The following is a 16,283-nucleotide window of genomic DNA, read 5'->3' as shown; positions in this document are numbered from 1 at the left end:
GACCATGAAAGCTGCTACAAAAGCGACCATTAATTATTTATGGGACACTATACAATTTCCAAAGGTTTGGCTTGGCTCTTATTTTACAGAGCCATGTGACATTAGTATAACATTGAGCACCTCTTCGACGCATTTGCGATGGTGTGTAGCTACACGAGCATTTCATGGCAATGCATCAGCCACACTTGGCTGGTAAATGCTTGCAGCTCACATATCCTGTCAGGATCACAAGGAACAATGCAGCCTGTAACAGGTTTCTATAGCGCGACCTGTGATGCCAGTGTCCACAGGTACAGGCATATCGCGCCAACAATGGTAAACACGTGCTTGCAGCGTAGATTTGCATATGGGACTGGCTGAGCATACCGCCAGCCAGGGTGGTCGAGCGGTTCGAGGCGCTAGAGACTGGAACCGCGTGACCGCTACGGTCACAGGTTCGAATCCTGCCTTGGGCATGGATGTGTGTGATGTCCTTAGGTTAGTTAGGTTTAAGTAGTTCTAAGTTCTAGGGGACTGATGACCTCAGTAGTCTCATAGTGCTCAGAGCCATTTGAACAATTTTTTGAGCGTGCCGCTTGGTGTGTGCAGCTTGGAGTTCTGTAGAGGAGCATTTTTTGCATATGTCGTGGTTGACAATAGATTGAAAGCGTTTTTTATGTGCAATGAGTGTTTGTGCACTGCATTATCTTTGGCTGTTTAAGCGTACTCTGCATGTTTGCATAGCGTTACACAGGCATTATCTTTTGACAATGTACGAGTTGTTTTTGTGTCTGTTACATTGTTGTGAAGAGGTTTGCGGGCTGTGCAATGCATGATTTCGATAGTTTACAATTAGCAAGCGTGTTAGCAGAGCATTATAATGCATTATTTTGACAATTTACGAGTTCAAATGGTTCAAATGGCTCTGAGCACTATGGGACTTAACTTCTGAGGTCATCAGTCCCCTAGAACTTAGAACTACTTAAACCTAACTAACCTAAGGACATCACACACATCCATGCGCGAGGCAGAATTCGAACCTGCGACCATAGTGGTCGCGCAGTCCCAGACTGTAGCGCCTAGAACCACTTGGCCACTGCGGCTGGCATTTACGAGTTGCTTCCATGTCTGTACATCAGTGTACTACATTATTTCGGTGATTTATGAGTGTTTTGCAGTTCTGTAGGCTGTGAATTGCGACCCCCAGCACATCAGAGCACATGTTTTTTACCAGTGTAATAAATGAACTACGAGAAATCCATTCCTAAATAAATTGTTCCAAAATAAATAAGAGTACGTTCCTTCCTCTCTCCAGCAGCCCAGCACAGCGTGAGTCCATTTCCCACCATTTTGCCTCCAGACTGCCATGGGGTGAAAGTGCACTCTGGTGGCAGTACTGTGCACTACATCAGTTGGACTGTGAACCTCATGGTGAACACAATGGATTGAAGTACTGTTTCAAATTGTTTAAATAAAGACTGAAAATATTTATTCCATTCTATCCACCAGCCCAGCACCGACTGAGTCCTTTTCCCGCCATTTTCCCCCAGACTGCCATCTTGGATTACGTAACAGGAGGGACAACGGCACCCTCTGGTGGCAGTACTGTGTATTACGTCAGTTGGACTCCGGACCTTATGGTGGACACTCTGGATGGAGCTACTGCCTCAAATTGTTTAAATAAACACTGCATGCAAAATAAAGACTTACATCCATCTTATCCAGCAGCCCAGCATTGGCTGAGTCCTTTCCCAGTCAATTCCTAGGAAGAGGTGGCGGTTGGATGACTTAGGTTAGTGGAGGTAGCCCAAGTGACCCATCTTCCCGCCATTTTCTTATAGTTAGTGAAGGTAGCCACGGTGTGTTGCGTTGTCCTGCTGGAATTTAACTTCCCACCATTTTCTGGGGATTGGGGAGGTGAGGGGAGGGGGTTGGGATAGTGGATGTAGCCCAATTGACCCATCTTTCCATCAAAATTTGAACTTCCAACCACAAAATCATTGCGACATTGCCGTATCTATCGCCGCGATCTCGCATCCGCCATCTTGAATAAATTTGGCAACAATGCAATCTGGGGCCATACGGAGATGTCCCTACTACTAACGTCATGGATTAGCGATACATACTTATGCAGATGGCTGTAGTCTCGTGTACACAAGGTATGAAATGGCAGTGCCTTGGTGGAACTGTCATTTGTATTCAGGCGATTCATGTGAAAAGGTGATTACGGTCGCACAACGGGAATTAACAGACAGTGGTAGTTGAAGCTAGATGCATGGGACATTCCATTTCGGAAATCGTTATAGACTTCAATATTCTGAGACCCACAGTGTAATAAGTGGGCTAAGAATACTAAATTTCAGGCATAACCTCTTACCATGGACAACACAGTGGACGACTGCCCTCACTTAACGACCGAGATCAGCATCTTTTGTGTGTAGTTATCAGTGTAACAGACAAGGAAAAAAATGTTTAAATGTGTGTGAATTCCTAAGAGACCAAACTGCTGAAGTCATCGGTCCCTAGACCTACACACTACTTTAACTTAAACTACCTTATGCTAAGAACAACACACAAACATCTGTACCCGAGGGAGGACTCGAACCTCTGGCGGGAGGGCCGCGCAATCAGTGGCATGGCACCTGTAACCACGCGGCCACTACACGCGGCTAGCAGACAAGCAACACTACGTGAAACAGCTGCAGAAATGAGTGTAGGACGTACGACGAACGTATCTGTTAGGACAGTGAGGCGTTAATGGGCTATGACAGCAGACGATCGACGCGAGCGCCTTTGCTAACAGCACGACGTCGTCTGCAGCGCCTCTGTTGGGCGCTCGTGACCATACTGAATGGAACCTAGACGACTGGAAAAGCGTGGCCTGGTCAGATGAGTCCCGCTTTCCGATAGTAAGAGCTGATGGTGTGGCGCAGACTTCACAAAGCCATAGACCCAAGTTGTCAACAGGGCATTGTGCATGTTGGTGCTGACTCCATAATGGTGTGGACTGTGTTTATGGGGAATCGACTGATTGCTCTGGACAATTCGAGCGAATGATTTGGCCACCCATATAACCCAACATGAATCCCATCGAACATTTATGGGGTATAATCGAAAGGTCAGTTCGTGCACAAAATCCTGCACCACCAACAATTTCTGAATTATGGGCTGCTGCAGAGGAAGCATGGCTCAATGCAGAATGAGATTTTCACTCTGCAGCGGAGTGTGCGCTGATATGAAACTTCCTGGCAGATTAAAACTGTGTGCCGGACCGAGACTCGAACTCGGGACCTTGTCTTTTGCGGGCAAGTGCTCTACCATCTGAGCTACCCAAGCACGACTCACGCCACCTCCTCACATCTTTACTTCCGCAGGACCTCGTCTCCTACCTTCCAAACTTTACAGAAGCTCTCCTGCGAACTTTGAAGAACTAGCGCTCCTAGAAGAAAGGATATTGCAGAGACATGGCTTAGCCACAGCCTGCGGGATGTTTCCGGAGCGAGATTTTCACTCTGCAGCGGGCTGTGTGCTGATATGAAACTTCATGGCAGATTTAAACTGTTTGTGGGGCTTGAGTTGTGCTTGAGTAGCTCAGATGGTAGAGCACTTGCCCGCGAAAGGCAAAGGTCCCGAGTTCGAGTCTCGGTCCAGCACACAGTTTTAATCTGCCAGGAAGCTTCATATCAGCGCACACTCCACCGCAGAGTGTAAATCTCATTCTGGAAACATCCCCCCGGCTGTGGCTAAGCCATGTCTCCGCAATATCCTTTCTTTCAGGAGTGCTAGTTCTGCAAGGTTCGCAGGAGAGCTTCTGTAAAGTTTGGAAGATAGGAGACGAGGTACTGGCAGAAGTTCAAAATGGTTCAAATGGCTCTGAGCACTATGGGACTCAACTGCTGAGGTCATTAGTCCCCTAGAACTTAGAACTAATTAAACCTAACTAACCTAAGGACATCACACACATCCATGTCCGAGGCAGGATTCGAACCTGCGACCGTAGCGGTCTTGCGGTTCCAGACTGCAGCGCCTTTAACCGCACGGCCACTTCGGCCGGCACTGGCAGAAGTAAAGCTGTGAGGACGGGGCGTGAGTCGTACTTGGGTAGCTCAGATGGCAGCCGGCGCGGTAGCTCAGTGTGTTTGGTCAGAGAGCTGGTTGGCCTCTGTAATAAAAAACTGTGTGGAAGGGTCAACAAACGAACTTAAACGGATGTCATGTGACGTCCGCTATGACCAGACACAACGACCAACAAAAAAGATGGTAGAGCACTTGCTCGCGAAAGGCAAAGGTCCCGAGTTCGAGTCTCGGTCCAGCACACAGTTTTAATCTGCCAGGAAGCTTCATATCAGCGCACACTCCACTGCAGAGTGTAAAACTCATTCTGGAAACATCCCCCCGGCTGTGGCTAAGCCATGTCTCCGCAATATCCTTTCTTTCAGGAGTGCTAGTTCTGCAAGGTTCGCAGGAGAGCTTCTGTAAAGTTTGGAAGATAGGAGACGAGGTACTGGCAGAAGTTCAAAATGGTTCAAATGGCTCTGAGCACTATGGGACTCAACTGCTGAGGTCATTAGTCCCCTAGAACTTAGAACTAATTAAACCTAACTAACCTAAGGACATCACACACATCCATGCCCGAGGCAGGATTCGAACCTGCGACCGTAGCGGTCTTGCGGTTCCAGACTGCAGCGCCTTTAACCGCACGGCCACTTCGGCCGGCACTGGCAGAAGTAAAGCTGTGAGGACGGGGCGTGAGTCGTACTTGGGTAGCTCAGATGGCAGCCGGCGCGGTAGCTCAGTGTGTTTGGTCAGAGAGCTGGTTGGCCTCTGTAATAAAAAACTGTGTGGAAGGGTCAACAAACGAACTTAAACGGATGTCATGTGACGTCCGCTATGACCAGACACAACGACCAACAAAAAAGATGGTAGAGCACTTGCTCGCGAAAGGCGAAGGTCCCGAGTTCGATTCTCGGTCTGGCACACAGTTTTAATCTGCCAGGAAGTATCAGCATGGCTAAATATTTCTGCGGGGGACTTCCAGAGACTTACTGAGTCTATGGCACTACGCCGGCAATAGTTGCGATACGATATTAGGTGATATCCCCTCAGTTTACAATATGCTTTGAAGTACACTCCACTCCACAATAGATGCTTCACAAAGTGCAGACCTTCAGAAATCGGCTGCAGCAGTGCAATAACAATGAGTGACATGACTTGCAAGGTTTGTTGTTTAAAACCTCATGAAATTAACTTCCAGTTGAACCGCTGATGCCAAAATAGGATTTTGTTCTAGCATGCTTTGTTTTTTTAAATTAGCTCACAGAGTTAGGAATACTTCCTTGCCTTCCTTCCTCTCCCCCCCCCCCCCCCCCCCCGACCTCCTGTGCAGTAATGATGCTTCTTGTATACGAGGGGGGGCCCAAAATAAACCGGACTCCGAGGGCACTGCCACTCGTAGACGTAGTGCAGGGTTCTCACGCTAGATGGTGTTAGTAGAGACCTTCATGAAACAGCTGTGCAGACGGCGTAAGTGTAGAGCTGAACGTGCAAGTGTGGTATTGTGTTTCTCTGACCGTTGGTGGGTTACCTCTGCGAAGTCGTTATTGCAACTTTAAAAGAAGAAAGAGTGTGTGTGAAATTTTGTTTCCTGCTTAAAAAAAAACTGCAACGGAGACACACCAAATGCTTCAGGAAGCTTTCCAGGAGGACGCTATGAGCCGCACACATGTTTTCGAGTGTTTTGGGCACTTTAAACGTGGTGAGATTTGTGTTGAAGACCAAGCTCGTTCTGGAAGCCCTTCAACATCGCGAAATGAGGAGAACATTGTAAAGGTCCGCCAAAAGATCAACGAGGGTCGTTGCCAAACGATCGACCAAATTTCAGCAGAGACAGGAATCAGTTGGAGCTCGTGCCAGCGGATTTTGAGTGAGGATTTGCACATGAGACGTGTTGCTGCTAAATTTGTTCCGCGCCTTCTCATACAGGAGCAAAAAACAATCCGCATGGATGTGTGTCAGGACTTGAAAACAGAGACTGCACGTGATCCAAACTTCTTGAACAAGGTCATTACAGGGGATGAGAGTTGGTGTTACGGGTATGACCTAGAAACCAAGCAAGCGTCAAGCCAGTGGAGGACTCCCAACTCTCCCAGACCAAAAAAAGCAAGGCAAGTGAGGTCAAATGTGAAGACGATGATTATTGTCTTTTTTGATGTTCGTGGAACTGTGCATCGGGAATTCGTACCCCCTGGCCAGACTGTAAACCAGCACTTTTACTTGGATGTTTTAAGGCGTCTGCGAGAGGATGTGAGGAGGAAACGCCCGGAACTTTGGCGATCAGGTGACTGGTTTCTGCATCACGACAACGCTCCAACGCATCCAACGAGTGACCCACTATTTGGCATCTTACAAGGGAACCTCCCCATCGAACCCCCCTCAGATTTAGTTATAAGTTGGCACAGTGGATAGGCCTTGAAAAATTGAACACAGATCAATCGAGAAAACAGGAAGAAGCTGTGGGGAACTATGAAAAAAGTAAGCAAAATATACAAACTGAGTAGTCCATGCGAAGATAGGTAATATTAGGACACTGGGAGTCAAGGAGCGCCGTGGTCCCGTGGTTAACGAGAGCAGCTGCGGAACGAGAGGTCCTCGGTTCAAGTCTTCCCTCGAGTGAAAAGTTTAATTTTTTATTTTTAGTTTATGTGACAAACTCTTATGTTTTCATCACTTTTTTGGGAGTGATTATCACATCCACAAGAAAACCTAAATCGGGCAAGGTAGAAGAATCTTTTTACCCATTCGCTAAGTGTACAAGTTACGTGGGTCGACAACATATTCCTGTCATGTGACGCACATGCCGTCACCAGTGTCGTGACGTGTTTTCCCGTGGAGGAATCGGTTGACCTATGACCTTGCGATCAAATGTTTTCGGTTCCCATTGGAGAGGCACGTCCTTTCGTCTACTAATCGCACGGTTTTGCGGTGCGGTCGCAAAACACAGACACTAAACTTATTGCAGTGAACAGAGACGTCAATGAACGAACGGACAGATCATAACTTTGCGAAAATAAAGAAAGTAAAGTTTTCAGTCGAGGGAAGACTTGAACCAAGGACCTCTCGCTTCGCTGCTACTCACGCTAACCACGGGACCACGGCGCTTCTGACCTCATATATTCCTTGATGTTGCATATCTTGCGCATGGACTACTCAGTTTGTATATTTTACTATTTTTTTTCATGGTTCCACACAACTTCTTCCTGTTTTCTCGATTGATCTGTGTTCAGTTTTTCAAGGCCTATCCACTGTGCCAACTTATAACTAAATCTGAGGGGGGTGCGATGGGGAGGTTCCTTTGTTAGAGGTGGTCTGTCGTTCCCCACGCTCTATATTCGCCGGACCTACCCCCGTGCGACTTTTTCCTATTTCCACGAATGACAAAAACGCTAAAAGGGGAGCGTTATGACGATGTGGAGGCGGTAAGAACAGCTTCGCAAAGGGCACTGGACAATATCAAACTTGAAGAGTTCCAAACATGCTTCCAACAGTGGGAAAAGAGACTTGACAAGTGCATCGCATGTAATGGAGAGTATTTTGAAGGTGACTGAAGTAATTTTGTAAAAAGGTTGATCAATAAATTTTTTATGACCACAATCCGGTTCCTTTTGGGTCCCCCCCTCGTATAGTAAGCAGCGAGGAATGGTTGGCCCACTCTCGGGAGCGCCCAGCTCTGTGCCCGAGAAGCTGACCAGAACCTCGGCACGGGGCGCTACCGTCGTCCACCGGGCCCGTCTCCGACCGCTCTCTGTGCTCTCCACTATGACACAAAAGACAGTATCGAACTGTTCAACAGCGAATGTAATAGTTTACAACAATTTTCGAGACAATTTGGTCGACACAATTTTGTATTTGGACAGTGCAGAGCTGCGCTTATGTTTCCGACGCGGAGATGACGGAATTGATCCAGTCGCGGTAGTAGCCGATGGACATGAAGAATATGTGCTTGGCCTTCTGGGCACACAGGCGCGTGGTCTGATGCTCGGACGACTTGAACGTCTTGTACGCTATCAGCCCCGCGAGCTTCCTGTCAACACGAGACAAACACACAAACATTCTTAAAAATGGTTCAAATGGCTCTGAGCACTATGCGACTTAACTTCTGAGGTCATCAGTCGCCTAGAACTTAGAACTAATTAAACCTAACTAACCTAAGGACATCACACACATCCATGCCCGAGGCAGGACTCGAACCTGCGACCGTAGCGGTCGCTCGGCTCCAGACTGCAGCGCCTAGAACTGCACGGCCACTCCGGCCGGCCAAACATTCTTACACTCTGCTATAAAAAGTCCGCACTGAAGTTCATGTCTGTAGAATTCAGTGTTTGGTTTCATTACGATAACTACAAGAACTGTCTCCTGTATTGCACTGTTTTTGATTTCAAAACCGTACCGATAAATTTTGAAAAGAAAACAGTACAAATCACAAAACCAGCTGACGAGGTTTTATATTTAGTGCAGTTGAGACATTCACTGCACAGACATGAAAGTAAAAGAAAGTAAGCAGATTTGTTTGGCCGGCCGTATTCCACAGTAGCTGTTATACAGGGTATTTCACAACTCATGTTTCACACTTCTAGATGTTCTAGGGGGGACGTAGTAAATCAGGTTTTACAAAAGAACGCACATTAGGAGACGTCATCAAATGACGCTATAGAGCGCGAAAGTTATACACTACTGGCTATTAAAATTGCTACACCACGAAGGTGACGTGCTACAGACGCGAAACTTAACTGACAGGAAATGATATGCAAATGATTAGATTTTCAGAGCATTCACACAAGGTTGGCGCCGGTGGCGACACCTACAACGTGCTGACATGAGGAAAGTTTCCAACCGATTTCTCATACACAAACAGCAGTTGACCGGCGTTGCCGGGCGAAACGTTGTTGTGATGCCTCGTGTAAGGAGGAGAAATGCGTAGCATCACGTTTCCGACTTTGATAAAGATGACAGGCATCTTATCCGCATGGCTGTAACGGATTGTGCAGCCACGTCTCGATCCCTGAGTCAACAGATGGGGACGTTTGCAAGACAAACCATCTGCGCGAACAGTTCGACGACGTTTGCAGCAGAATGGACTATCAGCTCGGAATCCATGGCTGCGGTTACCCTTGACGCTGCATCACAGACAGGAGCGCCTGAGATGGTGTACTCAACGACGAACGTGGGTGCACGAATGGCAAAACGTCATTTTTTCGGATGAATCCAGGTTCTGTTTACAGTATCATGATGGTCGCATCCGTGTTTGGCGACATCGCGGTGAACGCACATTGGAAGCGCGTATCCGTCATCACCATTCTGGCGTATCACCCGGCGTGACGGCATGGGGTGCCACTGGCTACATGTCTCGGTCACCTCTTGTTCTCATTGACGGCACTTTGAACAGTGGACGTTACATTTCAGATGTGTTACGACCTGTGGCTCTACCCTCCATTCGATCCCTGCGAAACCCTACATTTCAGCAGGATAATGCACGACCGCATGTTGCAGGTCCTGTACGGTCCTTTCTGGATACAGAAAATGTTCGACTGCTGCCCTGGCCAGCACTTCTCCAGATCTCTCACCAATTGAAAACGTCTGGTCAATGGTGGCCGAGCAACTGGCTCGTCACAATATGCCAGTCAACGTAATCACATGTCAGTTCTAGTATAATATATTAGTCCATGAATACCCGTTTATCATCTGCATTTCTTCTTGGTGTAGCAATTTTAATGGCCAGTAGTGTAGGTTGGAAAAACTGGAAATTTGTTGTAAGATTTTATGAGACCAAAAACGCTGATATCATTGGTCCCCTAGCTTACACACTACTTAATCTAACTTAAACAAACTTACGCAAAGGACAACACACACACCCATGCCCAAGGGAGGGAGCCGCGCGGACTACGACAAGGAGCCCTAGACCGCGTGGCTACCCCGCGCGGCAAATTATTGGTGCCAGCGCATACAAATGTATGTGTATACAGCGTGATTTCGCGATGATGTTACATACTTAAAAAAAATGATGGGGCAGGATAAATGTATCAATTCGAGGGAAGGGTGGAAACGGACGAGTCGAAAGTTACAAGCAAAAACCTTTCTGACACCTCTGAAATTGGAATACACATATCGGTACTCTAAGATGGTAGGGCAGCAACTTTCAGAACAGGACGAAAACAAGAAAAAAGTCTCTCAAACATGAGATCTACAACGCATGCATCAGGAACTATGAGCTTGTTCACCGCCGGCACTGTGAAACAAATTCTTCTACTGCAAGCTCTTTGCATTCCATATACCAAACAGAAAACATAAAATTCGTAGGGGAAAACATTTTTATGTGACCAGCAAAGACAGTTATGTACATTGGAATCTTCAAAGCCTACACTGTAACCAGGCAAACTACACAATAGATACTAGCACGTCAGGAAATGCGCTTGACACATATGAACACACTGCATATTACGGTATCTACGTTATTTTCTAAGATCAAAACAGAAGAACGAGTCAAAAGAGATGAGAGCTCATTCCTGTGTGTGCCTATTCTCTTAAACCAGATTATTGTTGACTCAGTCAAGAAAGTTACACCCATAAACCGCAGCCTGATAAAAATGCACGTTTACTGCGGGAATAGGTACACGTTGATCAATGCACATGCTCCCAAAAACATCGATAACAAGAAATATCGTGAAAATATTCAACAATTTTGGACTAAATTTTGGCGGAGATGATGTCGACAATATCTGCTGAAGGCACAAAAATTCTACTCTGCCGTTTCAAGCTACAACTTTGCAAAGAGAGAAAACACCAAAAACCCGTTGCCTGTTTCCCAGTATTGCCAGTTTCAGCAACATGAATGGAACAAGACTCACTGCGATGTGTTGGCAAAAGAATCTGAAAATCTTATCGACCTCCCTGTGGAAAGACCTGCGACAGCGATACACCTGGATGTCAACCATACTACTGCTTGGTGAATGTCGAATCGATCGAGAAGGCATCACAAACCATTCAGAGAAAGAAGTTCACGATGCCCATGTCGAATCGGATCACAATTTTGTACGCCTCAAAGTTAGATATAGCACAAGAGAACACACATAAGAAATTTGATACAAAAAGGATCCAAGAACTAATATAAAAGAGGATAGGGAGAAACAGAAGACAGTCACTTGCGAACAGTCGCAAACGAAGATCGTAACAGAAAGCTGAAAAGCTAATCCACAGAAGAAGAACACGAAACAACGTTGGCGGGACTAAGCGTGTAAAGACATTTTGGAAGAACGAGAAGGAGCCTTCTACAAAAACTGGGTTGGTGCTTAAGTCCCTAGGATTTTTCTGTAAGTTTAATAAACACAACAGATACTCATGACAGAGATTTTAGTAATCCATAATACACTTAAGAGCCAAAGAAACTGGTACACCTGCCTAATATCGTGTAACGTCCCCGCGAGCACGCAACAGCGCCGCAACACGACGTGGCATGAACTTCACTAATGTCTGAAGTAGTGCTAGAGGGAACTGACACCATGAATCTTGCTGGGCTGTCCATAAACCCGTAACAGTACGAGGGGGTGGAGATCCCTTCCCAACAGCACGTTGCAAGGCATCCGAACTATGCTCAACAATGTTCACGTCTGGGGAGTATGGTGGCCAGCGGAAGTGTTTAAACTCAAAAGAGTGTTCCTGGAGCCACTCTCTAGCAGTTGTGGACATGTGGGGTGTCCCATTGTGTTTCTGGAAATGCCTATGTCCGTCGGAATGTACAGTGGACATGAATGGATACAAGTGATCAGACCGAGCGGGGTGGCGCAGTGGTTAGACACTGGACTCGCATTCGGGAGGACGACGGTTCAATCCCGCGTCCGGCCATCCTGATTTAGGTTTTCCGTGATTTCCCTAAATCACTCCAGGCAAATGCCGGGATGGTTCCTCTGAAAGGGCACGGCCGACTTCCTTCCCACTCCTTCCCTAATCCGATGAGACCGATGACCACGCTGTCTGGTCTCCTTCCCCAAACCAACCAACCAACAGGTGATCAGACAGGATGCTTACGTACGTGTAACCTGTCAGAGTCGCATCTAGACGTATCAGGCGTCACTCCAACTGCACATGCCCCACACCATTACAAAAATGGTTCAAATGGCTCTGAGCACTATGGGACTTAACATCTGAGGTCATCAGTCCCCTAGAACTTAGAACTACTTAAACCTAACTAACCTACACATAAATGCCCGAGGCAGAATTCGAACGTGCGACCGTCTCCTGCTCACACGAAGGGTCCATGGAGTCATGAGCTTGTCTCCATACATGTGCACGTCCATCCGTTCGATACAATTTTAAACGAGACTCGTCCGACCAGGCAACATGTTTCAGTCATCAACAGTCCAATGTCGGCGCTGATGGGCCCAGGCGAGACATAAAGCTTTGTGTTGTGCAGTCATCGAGTGTACAGGAGTGGGCCTTCGGCTCCGAAATCCCATATCGATGATGTTTCGGTGAATGGTTCGCACGCTGACACTTGTTGATGGCCCAACACTGAAATCTGCAGCAATCTGCGGAAGGGTTGCACTTCTGTCACGATGAACATTACTCTTCAGTCGCCGTTGGTCCCATTCTTGCAGGATCTTTTTCTAACTTTAGCGATGTCGGAGATTTGTTGTTTTTCCGGGTTCCTGATGTTCACAGTACACTCGTTAAATGGTCGTACGAGAGAATCGCCACTTCATCGCTACCTAAGAGATGCTGTCCTATTGCTCGTGTTACGACTATAACACCGCGTTTAAACTCACTTAAATCTTGATAACCTGCCATTGTAGAGCAGGAACCGATCTAACAACTGCGCCAGACACTTTTTGTCTTATATAGGCATTGCCGACCGCCGTCTTCTGCCTGCTTACATATCTCTGTGTTAGAACACGCACGCCTATATCAGTTTCTTTGGCGCTTCAGTGTACTTTGGCCTTCCAACGCTGAGATAACTTCTCGGTTCCGCGACTACAGAAATCACGTGGATTTCAGGCGAAGAACTCGTCGAGCCACATTCGGAGCGCATTTTCATCCGGAGAGGAAGTGCCTTGAAGCTTTTTAGATTGAGACCGGAAAAGGTAAAAATCTGAGGGCGCAAGATCAAGCGAATATGGAGAGTGCAGAAAGACTTCCCAACCCAACTCCTGTATAGTGCTTTTTGGCAGTCTAGAAGTATGTGGGCGGGCGTTGTCGTGGAATAGCATCGCTTCACCCTGTCTTCCTGGTCGTTGTTCTTGGATTGCGTCTGCAAGACGTCTCGGCTGTTGAGAACAAATGTCAGCTGTGACTTGGGGAGGCAATTCGTAGTTCACCACACCGTCGCTGTTCCACCAGATGCATACCAGGTCTTTGTATGGGGAGTTGCTGCTTTGTTTGGGCTCAACCAGTCCTTTCTTTTCCTTGTGTTGGCATAAAGACTATTTTTTCGTCGCCAGTAACAACACAGGATAGGAATGGTCGGTGTTGTTCAAAAGCCGACTGACGACGAGCAAGTAGAGATGCACATATGGCTATCCGCTGATTTTTGTGATTTTGGCTTATGACGTTCGGTAATCATACACCCGATTTTTGAGCCTTCCCCACTGCAAGCAAAAACACTACTGGCCATTAAATTTGCTACACCACTAAGATGACGTGCTACAGACGCGAAATTTAACCGACAGGAAGAAGATGCTGTGATATGCAAATGATTAGCTTTTCAGAGCATTCACACAAGGTTGGCGACACCTACAAGTGCTGACATGAGGAAATTTTCCAACCGATTTCTCATACACAAACAACAGTTGACCGGCGTTGCATGGTGAAACGTTGTTGTGATGCCTCGTGTAAGCAGGAGAAATGCGTACCATCACGTTTCCGACTTTGATAAATGTCGGATTGTAGCCTATCGCGATTGCGGTTTATCGTATCGCGACATTGCCGCTCGCGTTGGTCGAGATCCAATGACTGTTAACAGAATATGGAATCGGTGAGTACAGGAGGGTAATACGTTACGGCGTGCTGGATCCCAACGGCCTCGTATCACTAGCAGTCGGGATGACAGGCATCTTATCCGCATCGCTGTGACGGATCGTGCAGCCACGTCTCGATCCCTGAGTCAACAGATGGAGACGTTTGCAAGACAACAACCGTCTGCACGAACAGTTCGACGACGTTTGCAGCAGCATGGACTAACAGCTCGGAGACCGTGGCTGCGGTTACCCTTGACGCTGCATCACAGACAGGAGCGCCTGCGATGGCGTACTGAACGACGAACGTGGGTGAACGAATGGCAAAACGTCATTTTTTCGGATGAATCCAGGTTCTGTTTACAGTATCATGATGGTCGCATCCGTGTTTGGCGACATCGCGGTGAACGCACATTGGAAGCGCGTATCCGTCATCACCATTCTGGCGTATCACCCGGCGTGATGGTATGGGGTGCCATTGGTTACACGTCTCGGTCACCTCTTGTTCGCACTGACGGAACTTTGAACAGTGGACATTACATTTCAGATGTGTTACGACTTGTGGCTCTACCCTTCATTCGATCCCTGTAAAACCCTACATTTCAGCAGGATAATGCACGACCGCATGTTGCAGGTCCTGTACGGTCCTTTCTGGACACAGAAAATGTTCGACTGCTGCCCTGGCCAGTACATTCTTCAGATCTCTCACCAATTGAAAACGTCTGGTCAATGGTGGCCGAGCAACTGGCTCGTCACAATACGCCAGTCACTACTCTTGATGAACTGTGTTATCGTACTGAAGCTGCATGGGCAGCTGTACCTGTACGCACCATCCAAGCTCTGTTTGACTCAATGCCCAGGCGTGTCAAGGCCGTTATTACGGCCAGAGGTGGTTGTTCTGGGTACTGATTTCTCAGGATCTATGCACCCAAACTGCGTGCAAACGTAATCACATGTCAGTTCTAGTATAATATATTAGTCCAATGAATACTCGTTTATCATCTGCATTTCTTCTTGGTGTAGCAATTTTAATGGCCAGTAGTGTATGTCACGGTGGTGGAGCAATCACAGTTCATCACATTTGACAGTTCTCAAGTACAGTGCCGTGGATCATTGTGTTTAAACAATCTTCATCATCCCGAAGATGTTCCTGAATGTGGAATTTTAGTAATGTCAAAATGATTTTTCTTAAAACGAGAAGACCATTTTGGTTCAAATGGCTCTGAGCACTATGTGACTTAACATCTGAGGTCATCAGTCCCCTAGAACTTAGAACTACTTAAACCTAACTAACCTAAGGACATCACACGCATCCATGCCCGAGGCAGGATTCGAACCTGCGACCGTAGCAGTCGCGCGGTTCCGGACTGCGCGCCTAGAACCGCGAGACCACCGCGGCCGGCGAAGACCATTTTCTTGCCGTGTTCTGTCCAGTGGAATTATCCCCATACACTACGCAAATATTTATGGTTACCTCTGCTCCTGTCACTCCTCTGTTGAACTCAAACTGAAGAATACATCGGAAATGTTACGATATCTTCACTTGGCAAGCCATTTTCTAGCGTCAACAGCTCCGTTCTCTATCTCCAAATGACAAAATGACAGTTCGTAAACTCAAATAGCAACAATGAACTACAAATAAAAATGACAGTAGACAAATATATGTACGCAACCGGAATACCAACATGCAAAACAAAACCCTACGAACTTACGCATCAAACTACTAACAGTAACAAATCATCAGAGACTAAACACTGTTTTGAGATCAGAAAACAGGTGGCAACATTAATCAGAGAAAGAGGAGACACTTGAGAGAGCTATATTAAATTAATGATAATAACAGTAGGGAACACGGCACTCGTGACTTTTGCTGGAAGTTCAGTGGGAAGATCAGACGTAATACACAACAGAATATTTGTTTGAGAAAGCAGGGCGGGTAAACTCGCTCTGGAAAATCACGACAACCGTAGGGAACAATTTATACACTTCCCTGTACTACACAACGGTCCAGAACCACCTTCAAGTTTTCCCAGGTTGACTCTTCTCAAAATTGTTCGAATGTGTGTGAAATCATATGAGACTTAACTGCTAAGGTCATCAGTCCCTAAGCTTACGCACTACTTAACCTAAATTATCCTAAGGACAAACACACACACCCATGCCCGAGGGAGGACTCGAACCTCCGCCGGGACCAGCTCCACAGTCCATGACTGCAGCGCCTCAGGCTAAACCCGCGCGGCTTGACTCTTCTACAGACAGACACACACACACACACACACACACATACACACACACACACACAGA

The 16,283-nt window shown here is 46.9% G+C and overlaps 1 protein-coding gene across 1 annotated transcript in view; it reads right to left on the bottom strand.

Annotated features, from left to right (window-relative positions):
- Positions 1 to 7,834: 7,834 nt before the first annotated feature.
- Positions 7,835 to 16,283, bottom strand: part of LOC126106123 (snake venom serine protease CL2-like) — an 86,879-nt gene continuing 78,430 nt past the window's right edge. The window contains exon 5 of the mRNA XM_049912368.1: positions 7,835 to 8,059. Coding sequence (XP_049768325.1) covers positions 7,906 to 8,059 — 154 coding nt within the window. The 3' untranslated portion in view covers positions 7,835 to 7,905. The remainder of the gene's footprint in view (positions 8,060 to 16,283) is intronic.

Source organism: Schistocerca cancellata, chromosome 10 (genome assembly GCF_023864275.1).
Source record: "Schistocerca cancellata isolate TAMUIC-IGC-003103 chromosome 10, iqSchCanc2.1, whole genome shotgun sequence".
NCBI classification, from domain to species: Eukaryota; Metazoa; Arthropoda; class Insecta; order Orthoptera; family Acrididae; genus Schistocerca; species Schistocerca cancellata.
Note: the sequence above shows the minus strand (reverse complement) of the source record. Positions and strands in the feature narration are given on the sequence as shown.